This window comes from Falco rusticolus, chromosome 8 (assembly GCF_015220075.1).
Source record: "Falco rusticolus isolate bFalRus1 chromosome 8, bFalRus1.pri, whole genome shotgun sequence".
Classification (NCBI taxonomy): domain Eukaryota; kingdom Metazoa; phylum Chordata; class Aves; order Falconiformes; family Falconidae; genus Falco; species Falco rusticolus.
Genome location: NC_051194.1, coordinates 11709532 through 11735371, shown reverse-complemented (window position 1 = coordinate 11735371; position 25840 = coordinate 11709532). Strand labels below are relative to the sequence as shown.

Sequence of the window (25840 nt, the reverse complement as noted above, 5' to 3'; positions counted from 1 at the left end):
CAGAGCACTAACGGGTTGGGCTTTGGCCATGGGAGGCTCCGTTTGGGCTGGTACGTGCAGGATGGCACCCAGGCTGGCAGAGGGGAGGAGAGCAGCAGGGGGGCTGTGAGCGCAGGTCGTGGGTGCAGGCAGTGGTCCTCCAGGCTCTCCCCAGGGCTTGGGCTGGCAGCGGCTGGAGCAGGTCACCACCCCAGCGTTGAGTAAGCGTGGTGCAAAGTTGCTCTGTGGCCTGACGCTGGCAGCATTAGTCTGTTGGCAGCTGACAAAGGATCAGCTCTCTGGATAAAGTGGGGCAGCAGAGTTTATAAAAAGGCATTTTGGCATAAATAGCCGCTGTTGGGCTCTTTCTCCACCTGTGGCTTGTGAGGGTTTTACTTAACTATATAGGGCTGTGGTCTTGCCAGGGCAGAGTTATGAATGAACTCTTCCACTCGCCTTCAAACCACATCTGAGGCTGCTTGACGGGCGATTGGCTTCAGCAGGCCACACTTCAGGATGTAAGAGAAGCCTTCTGTTGGCCTCTCATGAAATACAGGCCCAGGAATTGCTGCAAAACAAAGAAAGCAACACACACAAAGAAAAAAAAGGAAAAAGAAAACAGAAAAAGCTCTCCTGCCTGTCTGCATCCCAGCCGGCACGGTCCCCAGGCTGCCATGGGAGCGGGACCAGGCTGGCAGCTGCCTTGCTTTAGCCTGGAGCAGGTTAGACAAGGAATTTGGGGCACTTGGAGAGGGCATGTGCCACAGGACACCCCTGCCTCCGTAGCCCTAAAATACACCCTGCTTTTACTGCAGTGGATGGCCACACTTTCAAGCATTGGCAGGTTAAATGAGCCAGGACCCCCCCCTGCCCTGCCCATCAAGGGACGGAGCAGCCACTGTGCGGTGACCTCCCAAAAGCAATGCGAAGCTCATGCAAGGTACTCAAAGTACCTAATCTTTTTTTGAAGCAGAGGTACCTGAGGGGAACAGAGGTGCCCTGACTCTGTGTTAGTATTGCCACGCTTTGGAATTAATGGATTTGCTCACTCTCCAGGTCAAATGCTTTTAAACACCCAGAAGCACTCTTTACAAGCCAAGGTTTTATTTGTTTCATAAACAAGTAAAATTATATTAATGTAAAACAGGTAAATGGACAAAAGTAAAACACACAGCACTGAACACAACACTATAGAGCACTGACAGGTAGAAGTGCAGTTCCCTCCCTCGTGCGATGCCCTCCCCCCTCCCCGCCCCGGTCCCCCAGATGATTTGCTTGAAAAGCCTAATACAGAGGTCCAAAATCTGATTCAGCTTAAACATGATGTACAGGTCACAGTATTGAATCATAAAGGTAACGATAAGAGAATAACTGTCTTGGAAAGGGGGAAGGTAAAAAGAGTTCCCCCATCTCTTCTTTTTTTTTTTTTTTTTTTTTTCTCTTGCTTCCTCTTTTTCAATTGTTAAACAAATACGTTAGGAGGAGAGGGGGGCAAATCCATGGAAATAAACACTTTTCACTCCTATATATATATATATATTTAAAAAAAAGCAAGATTCTCCGTGAACACAAAATTCTATAAAACTACCATTGATCTGTGTTGGTTTCTCCCCCTGGTTGATTTTTTTTTCTTTTTAAAAGTTGCTTTAAAAAGGATAAAAAGTGCACAGACACCCTTATAAGGCACAAACAGATCTTCTGTACAAATCATATATCATTGGACTGTTTAAAAAAAATAGCAATACGAGTACTAACAATTAAATCTGTAAGAGGCTACCTTTTCCTGGAAATCTTTTTTTTTTTTTTAAGAGGCCTATTTTGGAAAATTCCCATTGCTCTCAGATAAGCAGGGTGACATGTCCACTGCTCTCACATCCTGCTCACTGCACGGCTGGCTCCGGACCCTGACTGAGCTGGTTCCCTTGCTGGCCCTGCTGGATGCTGCCCTTCTAGAAACCAGTCTCGGCTGCTACAGCAAAAAGTCAGCATCTGGCTGCAGTGTCCTGAACAGCTTGGACACAGCTGGGGTGGATTTGGTATTTCTCCTTGCTGACTTAAAAAAAAAAAAAAAACACAAAAACCCCACCACACCACCCCAGGCATGCAACTAGCCCCACTCATTGAGGACCTGAGGTGTCAGCAGAGCAAATGGGCTCTGCTCTGGCACAACACACATAGCTGTGTGCAGCCACTGAAACAGACCAGGCACCCCTGAAAGTGGGACAACAGCCCCAGGGATGGCCACTGGCATTCGCTAGCCCAGACCTGACTCAAGCTAGCATCACTCACTGTGGATTCAGACAACTTCCTTGAATTCCTCATCACGCAAAGGCTTCCCACTGCAGCCCGTTCACCAGGCAGGTGCTAACCCACCTGGTCTTTCATCCCATGCTCACTTACCTAGCCGTCACTGTGCTCTTAGTGCAGTGCCCACTGACTGCAGCCAGACCCTGATCTGAAAAACAGGGGACTGGGAAGGTCCCTACAAAGGCAGGTCTGCAGTCCCCGGTCAGAGGGCAGCCTGGAGGTCCAGGCAAGGCTCCAGCTGCTGGAAAGCTGCCCTCGCCGCCTCCTTTTGCAAAGGTGTAAGTGAACTCGTGCTGCAGTCACGGTGCTGGTGGCTCTGCTGAGGGCTGAACATGCTCAGCGGTGGCACAGCCAGTGGCATGAGCCGAGTTTCCAAAAAGGGCTCTGCAAAGCTGGCAGGCTCTCGTGATGATACAGCAGGGCAAAGGGTGAGAGATCTCACTCTACAGCAGCCTCTCATTTATACACTTAATTAAAATGTTAATTAGCTCTTCAAGGAGAAAAAAAAAGGTTTTCTCCACACCCCATGAGCTGGCAGCCACAGCCTGCTGCGCTGTGGGAGGAAGATGAGCTGCTCCCCGGAGTGTGCTCTCCCTGATGGCAGAGCGGGCGAGGGGGCTGAGTGCCGGTCAGCAACCAAGCGCAGCACTGCTGGCACCGCTGAACCCACCGCCCGGGCAGCAGTGCCGTGAGGGGCAGCAGCACATCCACAGCTACCGGCACCTCGGAGGAGAGAGTGAATGGGGAGGCAAGGTAACAGACACCAAAGATGTCAGGCTGCCCCTCTGTGCCCAGAGGCCCTGAAATGTACAGGGGTGGCTGTTCTTTTTTGGACTAAAATGCAGTAATTGCAATTTCTGAAGAAAGCCATTCTTATGCACTTGGTGGCACGTGGTCACCGAGCTAGAATGACAGCAGCCCCTCTCTCATCCTTCCATTTGCATCCTCTCTCTTCCCCTCTCTTTGACCTGGACCAGCCGGAAACCAGCCAAGCTGAGGTTGAAGGACTGCACAAGAACCATGCAAGTGGGCAGAGGGTAGAGAATAGAGCACAGCTCCTGCAGGAGCAGGGAGGAGGACACAGAGCTCCTCACACGAGCCCCAATGCTGCATGCTCAGATGCTGCCCAGCCTACCCCCGTTGCCAGTCCTTGTAGCTGGAATATCACAGCTGAAACCCATTTACCTTTTAAGTCCCAGCACCTGATAATAACCCCAGAGCCTTTTTCTTTCCTCCTCCCAAGTAAAGCCAAGTAAGATAGATCCCTGTTCATCTCAACAAGTTCTCATCTACTGTTGGGACCCAGTGTCTGGGCAGCCGGGAGCCGTGCTGGGAAACCTGCAAAGGCAGGAGAAAGAACAGGTAAAAGCAGCACATACGCAGTCCCCAGAGAAAAAGTGAGTCTGCTGGGACTAAGTCAGAAATTAATTTCTCACCACAGGCTCCAAAAAGTCCCTGTGATGGGGCAGGAGGAAGGCTGAGCCCTGCTGCAGCGCTGGCTGCAGGAGAAGGGCTGGGGGAGCCGAGCCAGGCAGACGGTGCGAGACGGCAGCGATGCTGCCTGTGAAGAGGAGCAGAGCAAAATGCAGGCACGTGTGCCGGGAGGTGGAAAACACCGTCATTGCAGACGGCAGTAGCCCCTCGCTTTTTTCTAAGCCAGGATTGCAGCGTGCCCATCCAAACGGCCCCCTCATCCATAGGCTGCAATGTATGGCTTCAGCAGCCAGGCACACGGGCAGTGCCTTGGCAGCCCATCGCCGCTGCCCACTGCTCCATCTGCAGAGAGCAGCAGTAGCTGGGTTGGCTGGGGCTCTCGGTGGGCTCATGCTCCTCACTGCTAGCCTGTGGCTGCTCCCCAGGTCTCAGCTCCTTGGCCAAAAGTCCCTGTTCTGCCACAGAAAGCAAAAGCTGCTTTATCTAAGTCAGACCAGCTTCTCCGTATGCCCCAGAAGCCTGTTCAGGGGGGCAAAACCCAAACAAGTGAGAATCTGGCTGTGCTACTATTTTGGCCTTAGCTAGTTCCCCTCACACAGGTGAACATGACGTGTCCAGATCAGTTTTGTCTACTTTGAACCCTCCCACTGGGTCTCGTCCTAATTTTGATCCACCACAGCGCAAGCACCCGGCAGCAGCCCAGAGCTGTTGGGGTTTCGGGGTCAGGAAGCCCAGTGGCACCTGGCACTGACCAAGTGGCCACCTCTCCTTCCTGACCTGTACCACAGCAAGCCTCCTCCAGAGGAGGAGGAAAAAAAAGAGCCTTTGCACGGGAAATTTCTCATTTGCAGGGGGGTCAGGTCCAGACCATGATTCCCCAGATTTGCCCATGGGCACACAGCCTGGCCAGCACGGCAGCCGTGCCTTTGGGCCCCACATGATCCTCAGCTCAATTTTATCCCTGAATTGCGCCCTACCAGTCAAATAAGGAAACACAGATAACGAGCCACTTGATAACAACTGACCAGCACAATAACCCATAAGCAGGGACGGAAAGGCATGGTTACTGCTAGCGGCGTTCCCCCTTCCTACAGCCCGAGCCGGGCACTAAGGGCGGTATATTTTAATAACATCTTTGATGACCCGTCGGCAGATCGGGCAGCAGGCATTGAGCTGCTTCTTCAGCTTAAGACCGCAGGTGTTGCAGAGGCACATGTGTCCGCAGGTGTAGATCACCGTGTCCACCTCGCTGTCAAAGCAAACGGTGCATTCCCCGTTCTTGCTGCTTGATGGCTCCGGAGCGGGGAAGATGGGAGAGATGGGGGGGCTCAGGGGGGAGCTGGGAGCAGTCACTGCAAGAGGAGGAAGGAGTGAGATTGTTTGGTCACCAGGATGGTGCAGACCTGACACTGTACAACATACACACACTCAAGTCAATTTTTAAGGCTCTTCCTTCCCTAGTCATCGCCCGTTTCATATGGCCAAACCAACCCCAGCCCATTCCAACTGGTAGCACAGGTACAGCGCCGGGCAGAGCCTGCCACCCCTTCGCTACAGATGGGGCGAGCACGGCTCACCTGGGCTTCCCCCAAGCAGGGCTGTGATTTCGCACACCCATTTCACAGTGTGGGCGTGCAGAGCCCCGCTCCCCCTGAAGAAGCCGTGCCCCACGCAGGGTGCTCCTGCGCCTCGCCAGGTGTGCCGGCTGGCTGCAGCACTGCACAACGGCAGCGCGTTCCGGAGATTGCACCGGGCAGGGTACTCAGGGCTGTCTGCCCGAGATCCAAACACCAGCACGTGAACGGTTACGTGGGCATCCCTGTGGCAGCGGAGCCCTGGCAGAGCAGAAAGCAGTGGTCTGGGTGGTGTAAGACCCCCCAGACACGATACTGCGGCCCCTGCTATTGCAGCACTGCTGCTGCAGCAAGGGCAACGCTGCAGGGACCACTTGCATTAGACAGACTGACAAAGTGGGAAGCAACACGCAGCCTTTCTTCAGGCCATGAAAGTCTTCATGTTTTCTTCCAATTATATCTGTTGGCCGAGCAGGAGATGCAACATCCCCCCCCTAAGGTTGCCCTGCTGCCTTGTGTAGCCCCAGCACCACCTGTCAGCCTGGACTGCTGTCTCGGTGCAGGGGGCACAAGGGTGCCCAGGGCCAGGCGCTCCTTACCCAGCGATGACTCCGAAGCAGACGACGACCTGTTGACGCTGAAAGCCATGTCTGAATCGCTGTCGTACTGCGAGCCGCCGGGGGATCCTGAGGGAGAGACGGTCACTGGGCTGGACTGCACAGTGCCTGCAAACAGAGGAGAGAGCTGAGCCCGCTGCGGGGCCGATGGGCACCCAAACCCCAGCTAAATGCGCCTCTGCCCGGTGAGTTGCTCCCACCCGCCGTGCGTGGGGTGCTTTAGGGTAAAGTCCAGCTGCAAAGCGCTGTCCCTTGGTCACGATACACGTGCAGGATTTCGGATGTGACCTTCAGAGCCTGGACCTCACTACACCATTGTAAAACATCTGTTCGGTGCTTCAGCGAGGCAAGCACCAGGGTATCTAACAGCCATCATTTGGGATGGAAAGTCACTTCCCTGTGGTCCCAGTCTCTCCAGCAGTAGCAGCAGCCTCAAGTTACCACTGTCTCACTGCAAGACCAGGGGCAGCTGGGAAGGGGTGTTGCTTTAAATGAGAAACACCTGCCACACAAAGTCATCAGCATTTGCTTTGCTGACAGAACCCTTAACAAGAGGAAGGGAGAAGCACTGTAACTGGTCACCAGCCATAGATCAGAAGTGGTACCAGATACCCGAGCTGTGGCAATGCTTGGGGAGCAACTACTGGCCCATCAGCAACACCTGTGCTTAAACCAGAGCTGCGCTCACAAAAATCACCCCCCTTACCAAGGCAGGAGGTTAATACCTGTTGGCCGGAACAGTGGGTTTATAAAGAATCCCTTTTTCAAGCAAACCCTCTGAAAACTAGCTGTCCCCCTCCCCCAGCCACCTCTGCCTCCCTGCCTGCTGCTTATTTTATCTCATCCTTTTCTGGGGAACTTATATAGGTTCCATGTGAACAGCTACTATGTCTCACTAACTCTTGTTTGCAAACACAAGGTGAGGTCAGGAGCTGCTCCCTCACATCAGTGACCACCTGCTAAAGCAACACTGTGAATGCAAACCCATAGCTCCCATTCTGGCCCAGGACACTCCACCAGCCAGGTGTTCCCCATTATCATTTCTCTTGGCTGCACTTACCCAGTATTTTGAGCTGGTTGATCACACCATGGATTGTAAAAAACACCCAGAGAGACTGTGAGGTGTCCACACACATTAGCATTCCTCGGCTGGCTCCATTCACCCCGTGGTGCACCTCTCCGTTCGGCAAGACCATGAAACTGAGAATGTCACCGCTGTTGAGGACCGGGAACGCTCGGTAAACCACCCAGTACTCCTTGCGGTCCAAGAGAAAGTCTGGATCTGCCGGGAGCTCATTTGTCCGTAAAGTACTCGGATCACAAGAAGTGATGCCAAATGAAAGGGCCCCGTAGTATGGCAACCCAAGATGTCCTACTTCCACAAAGAGGCTTTCACCAATGTGCAAAGGCCGGTCAGAAAACACCAAAGTCCTATTGCTTTCCTGCCAGTTGGTGCATGCAACCATCCGGTCCTGAGAAAAGGTGATGTCAGGTCCACGGGTGGGGTGGAACCGCAGGTCGGTGTCCAGGAAGGCTGGGACCCCCTGGGCATGCTGCCGTCGGTTTGGGCAACAGGGGATGATGTGGTTGTCTGTCACAAGTCCTGGTACCCGACTTAGGTTTAGGTTTGCAATTTTGGCCACCACTTGGTTATTTTCCAGTTCGTTGTTATTGAAGTTGGCTGAATCATGGTTGCTCTGTGGAAGGCAAGTGCTGAGGCGGGCGGTGCTGAGACGGGCAGTGGTCATGGTCTCTGCAAACATGCTATCTGTGAGATAAACCCAGTGATAAGGGACATTAGAGTCAAGACACAATTGCCTACTTTTACGGTTACAATTGTTATTATTTCAGCCTACAGATTATCTGAATTCTGTTCCTCTGAATGGAAAAACAATGGGAAAATTAGTCAGAGGTCAACCACTAATGAACAGCCAGCGGTGGATTGTCACATGTGGACCAGGCAGAAATAGCTGCATCTTGGCACTAGCTGAGGAAAAACAAGTGTTATGAAATACCCATGTAATCTGGGAACTCCTTGCACTGGTGAACTGGGAAAAGCTGTAAACCAGTGCGGTCCTACAGCTTTCTCAGTAGAGGGGTCTAATAGCTCTGAGGTTACCCTGTAAAAGAAGGAAACATCTCAATATCTTGTCCAAAGGTCTTGTGCAAGCCAAATCTACAACACAGCAATGGGCAAAGGAGCACAAGCATGAATAGATATTCTTTTCGCACTTCTTGTCATTGCCTTAAAGCTGTGAGGTGTCTAGGCACAGGTGAGTCCACAAGAGACCATTTTACAAGAAGACTTCAAGCCTCGTATCTCAGGTGTGTTCATACCACTGCAGATTTTTAATTGAAAGCCTGTCACAAAAGCTACTTGCTGCAGGTGTTACAAAGAAGATTTTTACAGCAGAGGTTATTTTCCCCTTTCACTGCAAAGGGAAAGTCAGGATGCTGACTCTTAATTCATTTCCCAGATTTTCACCTCTTGCCATGCCAGGCCCAGGGCAGATTTAAACTTGTGGGGAGGTTTTGGAGTGTTCTTCCTTCTACCTGCAGCGCTGCCTGGGGCACTTTGGTCACTTCACTCTGAAGGTAAGCGTGAAGCAGCTGAGCAGGCTTGAAGCACATGGGTGTTAAGAGTGTGTGTGAATGAGGCAGACTCCTGGTCTTCCCAAAGAAGGAGAGGGGAGAAGCATCCCAGCACCAACACTGCCTGCTCCTTGGATGAGAAAATCACCAGGCTTTTACCAAAGAAGGGAAAACACTCAAATCCATCCAGCAGCTGCAAAGCAGAGGCTTACTTTGCTCAGAAGCCCATGCAGGAGAGGCCACCAGTGCAGGCTGATGGCTGGACCAGCTGCTTCTAGCAAGCACAGGGTATCTGGCAAGAAATGCTCCCATAGAGGAGTAAGACACATCCAAGCTTCATGATGCTGAAAGATGCATTTTGTGCATCCATATTTGAGCTATATTTCACAGCATTCTCAACTCGCAAAATTCTGAGAGGAAGAGACAGGGAGACAAACATGTCCGCTGTGACACCACCACATCTGTAACAAGGAAGCTGGGTCCTCTGGTGCCCCAGGTGGCTGAGCATTGTGCTGATTCCTGGGGCAGTTTGTGGAGCTTGGCACTTAGATAAAAATCAAAAATCAGAGTACAAGTGCCTTCAGACCGAGTCTTTCACTCTGCGCACTTGGATGCTGCAGGCAGGACTGCGGGGTTAGGTGGGCAGAAATAAGCTGCATTTTCTTTTTCTAGCTATAATCTAATGAGGAAGAAGGACTGCTCTGGTGAAGCAGCTGCACTGGCCAGTAGAGCAAATGCTCCTTCACCTCTGCAATGAGCACCAGAGGCTGGACAGTGTCACATCTGCAATTACAGGATAAGCTACTGGTAAGGTTTAATTACACGTTTGAGGCAGAGCAGGCAGGGCAAAGTGTTGTTTATGTATAGCCTTCTCGCCTGTAAAATAATTGGTACCATTCAGAAGAATATGTGATGAAGCTGCCTTCCCACTGGATTAACCACTTCACAGCTTATCGCTGGTGTCTGCTCTGTGTGAGGATGGAGACACCACCCCCTCCAGCAGGTGCAGCCTAGTCTGGCTGTTAAAACAGGAGCCTCCAGGGAAAGGGCAACACTCTTGCATTTTAAAAGGATTCCCTGTAGTGCAGACCAGTTCAAAACACTCCATCTAACACTGAATTCATTTGAAATTCCAGTGCCGTAAAAGTCACAAGAGGAAAGTCATTCCATGGCAATTGGCTCGGTTCACTAACGGGAACAAATTCATCCCCTCTTGCAGCCCTCCCCGGGGATGGTGCTGGTAAGTCAGCCAGGCATCGCCTGCACGCCGTGATCGGCTTCAGGGTGAGGGGAGATGTGGCATGCAGTGCCAAGGATCCTGCAGCACACAGGAGCTCACACCACCATTTCGCGACGCTCTTCAGCTGGTGGGCTGCATCCTGCGCTGCAGCTGGTGCTTGGCAGATATACAGTGATGCCCATGCGTAAGGGAAGGATAAGCTGGGTTATGCCTGCAAATGCAGTCTGTTAAACTGCCAGCCTAGGTGGGGACCAAAACCCAGAGCTGAGAGAGGGGCTGGGGAAGGGCACCAGGAAATTCCTGGGGAATGGGGGGTGGTTTTCCAGTGTACTGGCAGTAACTGGTAGCTGGGAAAGAACAGGGGAAGCCAGAACTGTTCACCTTTGTCTCCTCCCTGTAAAGCAGCACCATGTTTTTCCATGCCATAGCAGCACATCTAGCTCAGAAAAAGCTGGGTCAAGTTGCATGTAAAGATTTCCCTTCCCACAGCTGCTATAATGCATGGCCTTAGGACTTCCCATCACCGACATCTCTGAAATACATTGCTTTCTGGATCCCCACTGCTGGCAAAAGAAAAAGGGTTAATCTGAGCTACAAAACCAACAGTAAATTAGTTTTCTTAAGTGTCCCATAGAAATGATCAACCAGATAGGTGATGCATCTTTTCTACAAGTCATGTCTCTGTGGAAACAGCAACCAGAAGGGCAAGCCACGGGCCAAAACACACACTTACCTAGGATTTGCACTTCATGGGTAATTCCATAGACATCTATGAGTGCCCAGAGAGGACCGGAAACTTTAATACCACAGTGAAACAATATTGGCTCCTCATCATTAATACTGTAGAAGACTCTCCCATGACGGTCAACCCAAAAGGCCAAAATATTGTCTCTCACAGCAAACCTCTCTGGCAAAGCTTTGGCCCAGTATCCAGGTCGGGTCACTAGGTCCGGACAGGCGTACTTTGGTATCTCGTCAGAGCTCATCTGCGACGGGTCGTGAATGGTGAAGCCGAAGCGCAGGGCTCCGCTCCAGCCGTGGTGCACAGCCACCAGCTTCAGCCTGACTTTCTCGTAGAGATGGATGGGGCGGTTAGTGAAGGTCACCCCGTTGCAGAAACTGTTCCTCCGTGTGGCCTTGCGGGAGTGGGCATCCAGACGCACGTTCTTGCCTTTGGCTTGGGAATGGAAACGTGGCGGCTCCGTGATAGCGAGGACCGAGCGTCTCTCATGGCTGCTGTTGGGCAAACTGTAGTAGGGGCGGCTGGAGACGGAGCGGGTCTGGTGGCTTGTGTCTGAAAAAGGAGAAACCAGTGGCTCCGTTAGAAGTGCTTGACCCCAACCATGTGTTAGCTCAGCCCGGGCAAGTGCAACTGGCTTGCCACGCATGCTTTGTATTAGTTGCTGGGAACTGCACTATTTAATCTTAAAATGTTGTACTTGGCCACAATCTGCTTTCTGTTGCACCAGTTTGGCCCCCAGCTTTATGCAAATATAAAGGCAAATGTGGGTCTTGGGGCAAAGGTTAGGCAGCTTCCCCTCCGTGCCCTGCAAATGAAAACGAACATCCTTCTGTTCCCATCAGATGCATCCTATTGCACTCAGAAAGGCTTAACACTTGTGACCGTGGCCCTGAGTTCCCTATATGCGATGCGTGTGCTGTTACACCACCAGCTGGTGGCCAGCATCACACCATCTCTGTGAATCGTGGCTGTTAAGATCAGAGGTGCTCAAGATGAACACGGATGTAGGATACTGATTTTTGTGGGACATGCAGCCACTGGCTTCTCTGTCCCTTAATTTTATAACAAAGAATAGGGGCTTTCGAACAACACAAGCCAAGACATTTACAGCTGGAGCACTACCTCTGCACCACCAGACTGTTCTTCCAAAATTTCAACCCAGCCCCTGGTTTAGATATCAGATGCAACTGGCACACTAAGGAACGTTTCATCCTGCAGCGCCTTGCTTTTACACAGAACCTCCCATTTGAGCTCAAAGCACTTTATAAATGATGATTGTTTTCAGCTTCACAGCACCGCAGATGGCACAGAAATCCTGCCATCCTCGTTTTACAGATGGAAGGAGCCATAGCAATTTCGAAACCAATTTCAAGAAAAGCAGATTTGAGGCCTAAAGTGAAGTTCACAGAAGTGTGAAGCAGAAATGAAAAAAGCTCAACTTTTAATCTTAAGCCTTGGCTATAAATTCCCTGAGGTGGAGACAATCTCTTTTGCATATCCCTGAACACACAGGGTCTTGCTCCAGCACCAGGGCTCCCATGACCACCACCACCGCCGCGGTGCTACAGGCACTTCAGTCTCCTGATTTCCCACCCACTCCCTCTCCTCCTCTTTGCACCTGGCTTTGCAGATTTTTGAAGCAAAAATGGAAGGCATCCTGGGTTCTCAAAGTCACCTTGTTAAATATAAAACTGCACCACAGGCACACACTCATTCTGGAAATATTCTGCCACATTTGAAGCTTTAGAAGCTGCCTGCCTGGCCCCTCCTTCAAGCTGCTTCCTCCCTGTGTGTAACCCCTGGCTTTGCTTCGTGACAAGAGAAGGATTTTCTGACGTTTTCCTCTCTTGGAAAGAAACACCAGAGGATGCTGAGAGCTTGGCTGGGAAAGCTGGCAGGAGACTGCAATTGTGACACCTTCTTTTGCAAGCAAAACCATACCAGGTAGGGCAGCAAGAGGCTGGGGCTTGCATCTGTGGCTGGACTAACAGGGTCTAAACATGCAAGAGAAGAGGGGTCCTAGGCAAGGTCCGAACACAGGATTAGCCCTTGAAATCAGGCATCTGCAACAGGAGTCAAAGAGCTACAAAGGCAAAAAGCTGCTGTTTGCATCGAGACAAAAAGGACAAGGCTAAATGATGACAGGCAAACGCAGCAGCTAAATAAAAGGTCTTTTGTATCTCTTCATCCGTACTGCATGTGACAATTGCTGCATAGCACAAGGTAATGGTTAATCCTGTTGTACACTAATGGAAATAAATATATCCTTGCTCTTACACCAGTGGGGGGGTTGCCATTTCCATGCCAGGGCCATGAAGGCAGAGTCCTAGGGGAGACAGGGAGGAGAGAAGCAACCCACCCAGGTGTTAAATCCCCTCGGGATGATCCCCCTGCCCAGCACAGCACCTCTGCTCGCAGCAGTGCTGTGCACCAGGCTTCCCCCTGGGCTCTCCCAGTGCAGGAGGGGGCTCCCGGGGTCCGTGGGGTCAGCCCTGACCACGCTTACAGGAGGTACGGGTATTTCTCTTGGGTGTTTCCATGAGAAATCTCATTTCTTGCCTCCTAAAGAGCTAAAATGCAGAAGATGGCTGCTCTCAGAACAGACCCACCCGCAGCTCATGTGGGTGCTGCTCCATGTATTTGCCTGTAAACGTTCCAAACAAACGATGCTGCTGCAGAGCGAATATGGTTTGGGGTTTCCTTAGCAGAGGGAGGCATGGTGGCAAGAACCCCGCCAGTACATAGTGCTGGGCGAGCGACCCCAAGCAGCGAGGGATGAATCCTCCCCCGGCCACACTTTCCCACAAACAGCTCCCCGTTTTTTCACAAAGCCTTTGTGCCATTCAGCTGGGATGTGGATTAAGCAAACCACTGCTGGTCGCTGCTGGGACAGCCTCTGAGGGGCTCCTGTGGGAGCCAGTGGGCTCTGTGCTGCTCTTCACATCACACCACACTTTGCCAGGCAACAGACTCCCCACACAGAGCAGCCTTCATTTTATAATCCATTGAGCTGCATTATTTTCTAAAATGGTTAAAAACTCTCTTGTGAAAGCAAGTGCCCCGGCCTCAACATCCCTGTGCTGGCCAGGAGGAGGAAGGAGGGAAGAGAGCTTCTGTACTCTCCGCTATCACAAGAATCTCCTGCGCAGCACCAGCCTTGCTCCCACATCGACCTGCCGGAGAAAAGCCATGTGCAAAGACGGAGCGTGGCAGGACGCGATGCCATCGGCACGGCTGCCAGGCAGGTACTTCTCACACTGCTTTCGGAAAGCAGGCAGGACCCAGGCGGGAGTGACAGTGACAGCAGCACAACTGACGGAAAAGCGATGACAAGAGCACCCACTTCAAACGCAGCTCTGGGTCCACCCTGCCAAAGAGGAGCTTGGGGGCAGGGTTTGGCACTTTTTTGTTTTGGGTTTTTTTTTTTTTATTATTTTTAAAAAAAAAAAAACAGGAAAACGTATTGTGGCTAAACAATAGGAAAGTCCCCAGAAGGAAATGAATGGATAATTTATTTATAATGCTGCTCCCCCTTCGCATGAACACCTGCCGGCTGCCACCAGGAATAAAGCCTGACATAACCCAAGGCAGGGGAGGCAGCGCTTTCCCACCGAAACATGCCTGAAGCTCAGCTCGGGCATGTGCTTTACTCGTTACGTACCGACGGGGACTAGGCAAGCTCAACAGGATGTTTGTGCCTTTGAATTGCCCTACTTTGTGGCTCGCCTTCTGTAGTTTGGGTCACATTTCAGTCCCTTTGCTGTTTCTCCATACCCTCCCCTCTCCCGTCAGTGCTTTCCTACCCAAAAGACCATCAGTGGGACGATGGCAGCCAAGCTCATGGCAGAAATGCCACCCTGCCCAAGGGTGCCTGATACTGTGACAGGCAGCTAAGAGCTACGTCAACTCTTTTTTTCAGCTCTGAGATTCTTAGAACGCTTTGAGCAAGTGATTTCTTCTCTTTATGCCTCGCTTCCCTGCCGAAGAGACAGTAATTGTGTTCCTCCACCTCGCAGCAAGCTAAAAGGATTAAAACCTGTAAGGTTCCCAAATACTTCAGCCCCTGAGCCCTGTAAGCATGTCAGCAGGCTGGCTAGATCATTAAATGGGACACAAATCCAATGGGTCCCCCTGGGTGATGCCTTGAGGTCCCATCCAGCATTTTTTTTCTTTTCATTTCAGTTTTCTGTTTTTGAGCCCTACTCTCACCAACTGCAAACATGATGCTCACAGCGTAAGTCCCTCAAACGCCCGCGCAGGGCTTCAGCAAATATGAAGTAAGCCAGGAAACTGGAAGAAAAAGCTGAACTGAAGGATTAGGAATGGTGCAGGGCTCCTCACTGAAACATGCAAAAGCAACCCCTTCAGAAAGGCAGCATTTCCATCCACATCCTTACGGCGTCACACGGGTGGCACTGAAACAGATTTGGGTTATGGGGGCCCACGCAATCTACTCCAAGTAGCTATTGCACATCTGAAACCTCACCTGCTTTCCAAAAGGCCAGCACATTTATTTCTTAGGTTATGCTGACCTTTGGAGAGGTATTTTAACAAACATGTATTTTGCATTTCAGAAAGGTACAGCAGACAGACTCTGGACAAATTCCACATATTTATCACGGTTCCAGTTCTAAAAATAAACATTTTTTTCACCCATTTGTTCACAGCATTGGGTTTGCTGTGGCACTGTAATCCCACTGACAGCAGCAGACAAAATTCAGATGAAGAGCTTTCTCCAACGCTGCTGCTCTCCGGGGCGCAGGATGGAGGAGGCTGCTTAGCTGGAGAGTTCACCTTAAGCCAGGCTGATCCTGCCTTCACTTGCCCTGACAAGCCGGGCAGGAATAATACTACCAACAGCCCTAAAATGAGGGAGACGGGAATAACCCAGAGCTGCAGCAGAGAGCTATGGCAAGGGCAGCCTGACAGCCAGAGGAGAGCACTGCCTTCCCCATGTGCTGCTGATACATCCACACTCTGCCTCCAAAGACATTGTCTGGGTCTCCCAGCCCTTTCTTGAAGACCCACTGCAAGTAAATCCATGACAAAAGATGTGCAGGATCACAAGGCAAGCAAATTATGAGGCAGCCAGGTGCCAAACAGGGATGCATAATGCATAAAGCAAGGACATCAAGGGAACAGAAATTCCTGGGTTCACTACCCAGCAGGTGAACAGCTCACAGGAGATACAGCTCATCGGCATGCAGCTGGAGTGTGGTCTCCCCATGTCGTTCAGAGAAAAGGCTGAAAGGCAGCAGTGTGCAGCCCAAAATCTATCCATTAATGCTCCCTGCACAGGCAAAAGGGAACCCACCTAACACGCCTGCATCTTATCTTTATGGCCGCTGCTTTATCTGTAACATTAGAACTTTTTCCTACTACAGTAGATAGCTGGGTTGCTGCTGCTGCAACAACCCTGTTGAACATTAAACAAGGCATCTGGAGAGAGGGGGCAGGTGGCTTTTGCTTTGAAATAGGAAAATCCCAATGGGTGGGGACAAGGAGGTCAAGTTTACTGCATGTTCACAAGCCTGTAGAAACAACCCTTGCAAAGCAAACGTCAATCACGGTGCGGTCTAGTAAAAGCACGGTCCTCGACACACTCGTCCCACTGCATCTTTACTGCTGGAGACGATGCTGGCGCACGGGCTGGAGCCTTGCTGGAGGCTGGAAGAAGCCGGCTAGGCTGTTACTGCAGATAACAAACATCAACCGTAACACAAAACAGGATTCTGCTCCAACACGATCTTATCTTCTGAGAACAAGAGATAAAAATCTGTTCACATATAAATTTAGTGAACTGCCTAGACATTTTTTTTCTTTTTTTAAAGACAGCAAATGTGTTGGGGAGCTCTGCAGGAAGCACTGGTGTCGCCTATTCCACACTCACCAGTGTGAATTTGTAAAGTTAGGCTACCAAATGCACTATAAGGCTGCTACAAAAAAATTGGCCTCATTTCTGAACATCCTGCTGGCTTGAACACTGGAAAACTCAACTTGACAGTTAATAAATATCCCCCATTTAAATTCCTGTGGTTTGCATGACCAGTCCAGAGCCCTGTTTTGATGTAAAGGTCTCCCTGCCTGGTCCTCTAACCTGAGACAAATTTCCAGGGAGTTAAAAACCCCCACATGGTTCACTTCCAATCGAGTGAGACAGAAATTGAGGCATTAAGGGGAGACTGAAGAGCTTGCAGTGAATTGCAGGAAATGTGACATTTTTTAGAAGACTGATTTGGGAAGGAGGAGAGGAGGAAAGACAGAAGTTTTTGCATTAAAAGAAAGTGTGTTGTGGCACTGAGGTAACTCTCAATGCAAATATCTAATGGACATACACCATTTTTCACTGCAAAACAGTCCACAAAAATCCCTAGCAGAGAAGAGGGATTGACTTTACCTCACAAAATCAAGTTGTGCCTGCCTCTACGAGGATTTTCAAGTGAGAAAACCCTCTTGCTTCTGTGGCTAATGCTTGAAACCAAAAATTTTATAGGGGATTTTTAAAAAACAAAAAGCTAAAATCCATTATTTTTTTCTAGGCAGAGGCTAATGACACATTTATTCTGGTCTTGTAGGTGTTCCTCCATGAAAGCAGAGAGGTGTCTGCCCACTGCATTAGGCAAAAACCTTTTGTTCTGGTCCTTTTTCTCCAACCAGCAAACACGGGCAATTCCAGCAGGACCTTGCAGTATTTTCCAGGCTGCTCCATCCCATCTCCCACCACGTCCTCAGGAAACGAGCTTCTGCACCGCTGCTCCTTTCAAATTAAGCCCTTTCCTTGCTCATACAAATGCCAAGTTCAACCCCATCATTTAAAAGAACGGTTGCCTTGACAGGAAAGCCAGTGCCGGGCCCCAGCATTCCTGGTTAGCTGGATGGCACATCATGACACCAGCATCGGAGCCAAAAGGCAGCAAGCGCAGATGAAACACCAATGTCTGTCTCCAAGATCCACCAGCTGGCTTGAAGCAGAAAATAAACCATGACAGAAGGTCTGCTCTGAGGATGAAAAGTGCTGATTGATAGCTAATCTGCCACAACCGCGCAGTGATCATGAGCCCCAAAGAGGGGGGAGAGCCAGCGCTCTCCCACATCAGGCAGGAATACTCTCCCAACCCACTTCCAGACCTTCTGCTTGACTTTGCATTTTGGTGGTGAAGGAAATCGACCTTGACACAAAGCCAGCCAGTGCATGACTTTGACAGTGTGGCATTTTCAGAGCAAAGTGGGGAGCCCTGAGCTAAATCAGTATGGTCTTGTCGATCAGGCTGCAGGAGCAGGGTCCGCTATCAAAAAAATCTACTGCTGGGTCTGCACGTATAGCTAAGTCCACCTCCGCTCACCCCTGCCTCCCTGTTCCCCCGTCTCTCTCCTGTTGTGCCTCTCACCGCGTGCATAGATTAATTTTGCTGCAATGTTGGCCCCATCTTTATTACAGGCTTTTAGTTCTCCTGCATATAAATAGCACTAAGAATACACAGAAGCCAGCGATTAAGCATGGAAAAAAATCTCCTTTCCCCCATATTATTAGCAAATCTGGGTCAATGAGTCTGCAACTCTAGTAACACATTCTTAGACTTGGTTAATGAGAGACAGAGCAAGAGCAACAGGGAGAGGGATAGAGAAAAGGCAGGGTTCATGCCATAATCCCTGCTTAAGTCTTTCGGTGTGCATGATGAAAGCAGCTGCGTGATAGATGAGGAGCCTTGGAAATGGCACAGCTTGTTGTAATCCGTTATATGGCCTCAGCGCTTGAGTCCACCGGCTCGTGTCAGTCAGAAGGCCACGCTCACAAGCCAAAGAGCTCTGAAAGATGTCAGGGAATTGAAAGTCATAAAATATGGGATACAAAACTAGATGAAACTTCTGACTACTGGCTAAAGATAAAAACATCTTGTCAGAAATAATCAATCAGCCACTCTTACTATACCTCCTATAGGGAATTTTTGGACGATGTTCTCACTAATACACCACATATGCAACACGTATGACTTCACAAACCAGGAGAGCAAACCTGTGCCTCTTACTTGACATATGATGTTTTTGCAAGATTATTACCTTGTTTAGAAAGTCAAGTTTAACTTGGGGAGAGCAGAGGGCTGCTCAGCTCACTTTATCTTCTAGTCCTCAGCTGAGAGACCATAGCACATTTCTGGGAGGTGATCAAAAGCAATGAGAAGTAAGCAGTTGACGTCTATTTAAGCAACTCCACAAATGGTTTCTGAGGACTTCTAGGTTGGGAGACTAAATATTTTCCAAATCTACATGCTCAGCTTGTCGTTCAGTGAGTAAAAGATGTACTTTTGTGATTTATTATTTTCATTGTTTTCTAGAAACAGACAATAAAGTGCACCATAAAGCAGAGACCACTAAAGGATGCAACACTTCAGGCTGGAAAGACTGGTCTCAACTGGACAGCCAAAGATGGGAGGAGAGGGGCAGAGATGTGGATGAAAACCCTCATGTTCTCTATGGCGGTTGGGTCCTGATTTGATTTACTGAATTCACACAGAAATACTGAATTCATACAATTTCCAGGGATTTACAGTGTTAAACTATTTCCAATGGCTGTTACTCTGGGCAGGTCTGAAGCCCACTACGGTCTCCTGATACCAGTTTTGTTAAACAAAGCACACTGTGCTCACTGCAAGTTAAACCCAGCTTAGAAGGCCAGCATCCAAGGTCCCCAGTTTCAGCAATGCCTTTGCCATTGCCAGGCTCCGTTTTCCTTGTGCATTCCCCTTTTCCACAGCCTGACTCAAGGCCAGTCCCACACTACATGGGTCGGGGCACCTTTTTCTCTAATGACTGCTCCTGCAGTCACTAGAGGAGAAGGAATTTGTCTTCATTGTCTTTCGGCATGGCTCAAATACGGATTTTAATGGCATCAAGACAGACACAGATACGTTCTTCACTTTACGGGATATTGTACCACTGGGGTCCGTCTCAGAGATCCCTTCCCCCTCCTCCTTGCTCCAGGCCAGCAGTGTTCACTGCTGCAGCAGAGACTGCAAACAGCTTGAGGGTGACCTGAGAGACCCAAAAACCCTGCTGTATCAGGGAGTGCTGCTGGTCCCTCCAGACCTGAGGCCACCACGTGGCTCTCGCTTTGAGGTGGGGAGGGACCCCTTGCTGTGGCTGCAGGAGACCGACCCATCGTATGGTTCTGATTAACCACACCTCATAGAAAAGAACCTAGCTGGAGTATTTTTCACAGATTAAAAACCAAATCTGGGTTTGTCTCCTTACCCCCAGTTCCTCTCCATTCAGTAATTCCGACTTCACTCCCAAGACCACTTTTCCCTTACAGGCGGTACAGACAGCTCACACATGTTTTTCAGAGCGATGCTTTATATTTTAAAATGATTGTTCTGAACTGGTGTTTTCATGTTCCAATCATGACCGTGATTTGTTGAAGAGTTACAAGAACATGCGACCGGCATAATCACTGACACCAAAAGGGCCCATGCCCTCCCATCTCCCCGCAATGCCAGAGGAGCACGTAACAACCGTCCATGCAAATAGGCTCCCTGTTCCCATTGTACCTCTTTTCTTCTGACCAGCTGTACCAAGTCATCTGCACTGGGAGTTTATAAATAGTGACCATGTCATTCCAATGTTAATGGCTTTTAATGAAATCGGAAAATGAAATGCATTCCCTTTTAATATCCTCCGAGCGGCAATTTTATTCCATCCCATGGTTTCAATACAGGGCTCATGGAAAGAGGGCTGGAGCTTGGCACATCCTCCCCACAGCCTGTCAATGTGTCGCTTTCAGCACAGACAGGAACAAAAAGAGGGAAAGAATTTTGTTGTCTCCCTGATGCAGGAAACCCACCCATCCCCTACAGACAGGCAGCATGACGGCACTGCACCAGGAGGGCAGCTTATGAAACAGGGAGAAAAAAAGATTTGAAAAATAATAGTGGTAATGTAGCTTCACTGAAAACACCCTAAAAGCCAGTGTTTACATTATCCCCGTCCCTCTGAATTTGGCCTGTGTGCAATTCATCCTTACACCCTTCCCACCTCCAAAAAGCATGTTTGGAGAAAGGCCAGTACATAAAATGTGCTGTCCGAACCCTCCCGGGTCTGCGTGTGTACCACACCGCACCGTGCTACAGCTGAGCTGCACCATGGGTGACTCAGGTGGGGTACGTGATGCTCAAGCCGAGAAGCGTTACAAGCCGAGCGTGTTTTCCACACCCAGTAAAAGCACAAGAAAACCTTCCCATAAGCACAGGAATTGTCCAGTGCCAGGACTACAGGGGATGAAAGGCTGCAGATGAAGGGCGAGATCAGCACTCACAGTGATGCTACAGGTGCAGAAAGGAGAGCCTGCCCCTTCATTACTGCCTTCAACTTTTCCCAAGAAAGCCTTCTGATAAAAGGAATAAACCTGCAATTTTTCTTTGCTTTAGATTTGTTACAGAAGCCTCTTTCGTCTTTATCTCCTCTCCTCGTGGTGGTTCTAAGGGTCCTTTTTTGTTTTCCCCTCCTAATTACTTCTCTGTACTCAAAGGACAGGAAAGTGTTCAGTTTAAAAGAAAAAACAGTGGAGCTATTTCAGTCCAAACAGGGATGGATAACCAGGGAGCCATTAGACTTAACAGTGGCACCCACACAGGGCTTTTGATCCGCCCAAAGGGAGCCGCAAAGCCACAGGAAAAGGGGGAAAAAGGCCTCTAGAAAGGTGTTTTTTCCAGCAAGCCCTGCTCCCAACATGGTGCAGCATTTTTAAATGTTGTCCATAGTTCCTTTTATATTTACACACAGTTTAAACAGTGATCTGGCAGCAAGAGGGGAAAATGCTTTGGGAGGAACGCATGGCTGAGGAAGCTAAATAAAGAAGTGGCCAGGTCTTCAATCATCCTATATTTTATATATACAAAGGCTTCGATTCCACTAAGCTTTTCCGAAACAATATGTAAAGAATCCAAAACAGGGCAAAGGGAAGGGAATAACTGGTTATAATTAAATCAGGGGGGAAAGCACAGCAATCCCACTCTGCCGGGCTAGTTTCCCTGGAGGCATTGCAAAGCACAACTGGATTTGTGGTGGTGGGAACTCCACGGGTCACTGGTCACTGCACAGGGGCTGAGCCCAGCCTGTGCTGGGTGGGCTGGTGCCCCACGCCAACACTCTACCAGCAGGGAGATTTTAAATACATTTAAGACTGGCCAAACTCTCTTTCCAAGTGATCTGAGGGGTTGGCAACTTCATTCAACTCATGTCCAGTCCAACCTATACAATAATATCGCATATTTTGTTGGCTGGTTTAGTTAATGTTCAGTCAAATAAGCTAGAGCTTTTTCTAAATACAGTACATCTTCAGAATTAAAGCCAAAAATGTTTAAAAGAGAAAAAAAAATAAGAAGAGAGTTCTTTGCTGGTCTAGAAACATAGGAAAACATTCCATTAAAAAAGATGCATCCTTTTTTCCTTGGTTAAATGCATAGTTTTCTGCTAAGCTATGAAGCCAGTCCAAGAGGCTGGTGGTTGTGCAATACTTGGTACTGCATGGCTGAGCTGTGAGAGCCTTTTCATTTTATTTACAGGAATTAATAAGAGGAAACAAGAGCCACTTCAAGACATTAAACTGTCCAAACAAAAGAAAATATAGGCATAGCATTACTGGACACACAATGACCTCAGCCTCTTTCTTCATCTCAAATATCTTCAATTATTTCAACACAAAAAGGATTTGAGCAAGAGACATTTATTTTTAAGCCTCCATGTCAATCTTCTTAACACCAGTGGGATTTGATTCCAGCACACCTAAGTCAACATCAACATTTTTCTCCCTTTACTCTCCCTTCTTGTTACTGCAGCCAAGACATGATAAAGGCAGGTGAACCGAAGAAATCTGGAGATAACAGACAATTCCTTGCATTCTTGAAGATAAATGCCTGCTTTTTTTGGCCAGAAAAAGGCCAAAGCCTTTTTTTGCTCCCTCCCCCAGAGGAAGGAATCACTCCCAAGAGATAGGGTGAATGTGTGGCTTACACAGCAAACAAACAGCACTGCGACCTCACAGTCATCGCCCGTGGATGCCTGCCTGGATGTCAACTACTGGTTCTCATCATGTTTTCCCACCTTTTTAATGTGGAGCTTGGACCATGGTTCAGCAGAGCACACTTGGTCAACACCTTCAAAAGAGTTTACTACAGAGCTGCAAGCTGTTGTCATTTTTATAGCTGTGTTATTATTTTTTTTATTCTTCATAGATCACCTATAAAACCCCACTGTACTGCCAAACAGCACACTCCTTAGTAGCTATGGAATTGAAAATTTTAAAAATCCCATACGAAACAACATAAAGGTCTGTCTAAAACCTCCCATTTCTACCCAGATGGCTCTTGTTTCAATTAACTAAATCAAACTTTAATTCAGAGTCACTCACTGGCCTTGTTTGGAATTACTTGGAAAAACACACCTATAAATCACATATGAAAAACTGTGGAGAGAAAGAATTTCTTTCTCTTTGGGTGGTTCTTTTGGTTCTTTCCTTTCTATTTTTTTATTTTGGTAGAAAAAAAATTTATCACCAGACAAAAAATATACAATTACATGTTGACAGCTTAGAGCCTCTGGTGTTTGTGACCACAATAAAACACAGGCAGCTGCACAATACACACTGTCCCTCCGCTTCTTCACAATAGAAGGCACCGAGTGTCTCCCATGCCATGTGTGCTACCTGCATCATCTCCCAGGGACTCAAGAGCTGCCAACGTGCTGAAGAAGGGATGCCAAATGTATGGAAAGTCTGAAGTCATCAAAACAGATATCCCCCTGGTCACAAACCCACCAGGCACTGGGCGTTACGGGTGCCACTGCTCACAGAGCACCTTATTGAAGTACCAAATCTGAGCGGTCACTTGAAGAGCTGCAGGAAAGCTGTCTCTTAAGGAGCTCATCCCATGCAGCGATCTGCTGCTGGCAGAAGGGGAGAGGCTCGGCTTCCCTGAAACCTCCCTGCATCCCACAGAAAGGCACATTCCCCCCCGAGCAGGCACACTCCATCCACGCAACCCCTCGTCTGCCAGCACATCGAGGAATTGGCTTCAGCTAAAGCGAACTGCACTCAAGATGTCTAAAAATAACGCTGAAAATCATCTGAACTGCAGTGGCCAACGTCCACCCTGGCACAGCTCCATCAGCTCAGGTCCATGGGGGACTTCCAGTACCTACATGCTGCGTGTGCCACAGCAAGGTGTGCATGCACTTTGGTACGTGTCTCAGCTTTTTCTGATGGACAGGCAGACCACTACGAGCTAAAGGGGCCGGGAAGTGGTGCAGCCTGTCCTCAGCATCATCCTGGCATGTATAACATATCCCAAATACCTGCCCCAACCTAGCCCCCTTTGCCCCTTCCATTTCCCATGCTTTTGTGCATGATGAGATACGCTAAAAATCTGTTTCCCAGTGAGTAAGCCCCTTCATTAGCACCACAGCGGGTTTTTTTGGGGACAGAGCCTGGGACATGGGACCAGCAAACCTGCCCATTGACAGCTCAGGGTGGCACAGGTGCCTGCCTGACCACGGCAAATTCAGGGATGCTTTCCAGCTCAACTTCCTACACATGCAGAGCTCAGTGAGACAGCAGCATGTCCTTCTGTGCCCCTTTAGGTTTTTCTAGGCCACCCTGGTCAAGTAGGATCAATAACAGAAACATTTCATGCTGTTGCTAAACCATCAGGAGCCTTCATCTGCACATGAGTGGTGCCATATGGTCACGTATTAATAGCATATAGAAGCACTCTGATTGCATGACTTCCTTTGCTTGGAGAACACAAGATGCTGCAAAACAGCATATTAGAAGATGATGATGATGATGATGATGATAATAATAATAACAACAACAAGAACAACAACAACAACAACAAAAACCAATGTCCACCTAATAAGGAAGACCTGCTGGTGGGGCAATACCAGCAGACTCTCCCCAGAGCACACCCAGCCATGCTGTGAACCATTCCAAGAAAGGCGGAACCGGGAGCCTCCCCCAGCAAGGGAACAATGTTCCTCAAGTACCGCCTGTGCCTAAAGCTCCTGCCCTTTGCTCCTATCTGTCCCATCTGCCTTGCATTGATGCCTCATTTCTCACAGCAGTAACTGCTGAATTTGAATTTTTTTCGGCAGCTCTGCATCCTGTGACAGCAGGACAGGCCCACGGCATTTGGGATGTGGAGAATTCTTCCTTCCCTTTGTTGGACCTACATATCCACATCGGGCAAAGCCCTGGCAGGGTTATGCAGGGCCGCCAGAAGGATGGAGCTCGGCTGGCATGTCTGTCTCAATTGTTCTGTGTCCCCCCCCCCCCCCCCCAAGTCCCCGGGCTGCTCCCCAGCGTGGATCCCAGGCAGTGCTGTGTCTACACCCCAAACACCTCCTCTGCCACCAACCATGCCTTGCCTGAACACCTCTTTGGGGAAACTGTGACTTCCCTGGAGAAAGGGCATTTCAGGTCCCAAACGCCACAACCCTCCAAGGCAACAGCGGTGAGCTCTAAGGCAGCATCGCTCCCTTCAGCTGCCCCTTCATTGCCACAGAGAGAGACAAGTCACAACCTGTGCTCCCACACCGCTGTTAGCCCCGGGTAAAAAGATTACGAAAAAATTCAGGCAGAGCTTTGCAAAAGTGTTGAGTCTGTAGGGCAGAGACCCAAGGAGATGAGCCTGCGGTGATGAATGATGGCTGGAGATGCACAAGAGCAACTACTCCAAAGTGATGCCCTGGCTCAGTACAGGAATACAGGCACAGAAAGGGAAAATACAGGAATTAAAGCACAGAAGGGTCCTCAGCACTGACCTGCCTAACATTTCTGCCCATCACCTTTAGGCCACTGAAGATGGAAGCAGGGACTGCTCAGTGCAGGGCTGTGTTCAAGATACAAGGGGCAGGGAGCACATCAGGGAGAGGAAAAATATGGTCAAAATCCAGAGGCACACAAGGGAAGCTTCTCCCTCTTTCTGGGACTGTCTCATGAGGTTGCACCATCAATCTCATCTCAAAGGAAAAACTGAGCGATTAGCTAAGGGCTGCTTGACGTGGTTTGGTGATTGATTCTACTGGCGTGCCCATAGACTTCCGTACCTACAGGAGTGCTTTTTTTTTTTTTTTTTTTTTTACGGGTCTATAAACATTTACTAAATAGGAATGCATACAAAAAGATGGTTTGAAAATAGTTTGTTTTAAAATGAGAAGCGGTTTTGACCTCTCTGGGAGGAATGTACCTCTGCCCTCTGCTTAGAGATGGTCAGCCGAATGCTTGAGGAGGGTGGGAGGAATAGTAAACATGTTCAGGGAGCTCGGAAGCAAATTTTTGTTTTGCTTCTAAAACTAGCTTTTCATA

General features: G+C 49.3%; 1 protein-coding gene across 2 annotated transcripts in view; it reads right to left on the bottom strand.

Moving 5' to 3' along the window:
- Nucleotides 1-1066: 1066 nt before the first annotated feature.
- Nucleotides 1067-25840, bottom strand: part of NEURL1B (neuralized E3 ubiquitin protein ligase 1B) — a 146038-nt gene continuing 121264 nt past the window's right edge. For both annotated transcript variants that reach the window (XM_037398280.1, XM_037398281.1), the window contains exons 2-5: nt 10477-11037; nt 6972-7679; nt 5894-6019; nt 1067-5072 (exon numbers count right to left, since the gene is read on the bottom strand). In XM_037398280.1, the coding sequence (XP_037254177.1) occupies nt 4828-5072; nt 5894-6019; nt 6972-7679; nt 10477-11037 (1640 nt within the window). In that variant the 3' untranslated portion in view covers nt 1067-4827. The remainder of the gene's footprint in view (nt 5073-5893; nt 6020-6971; nt 7680-10476; nt 11038-25840) is intronic.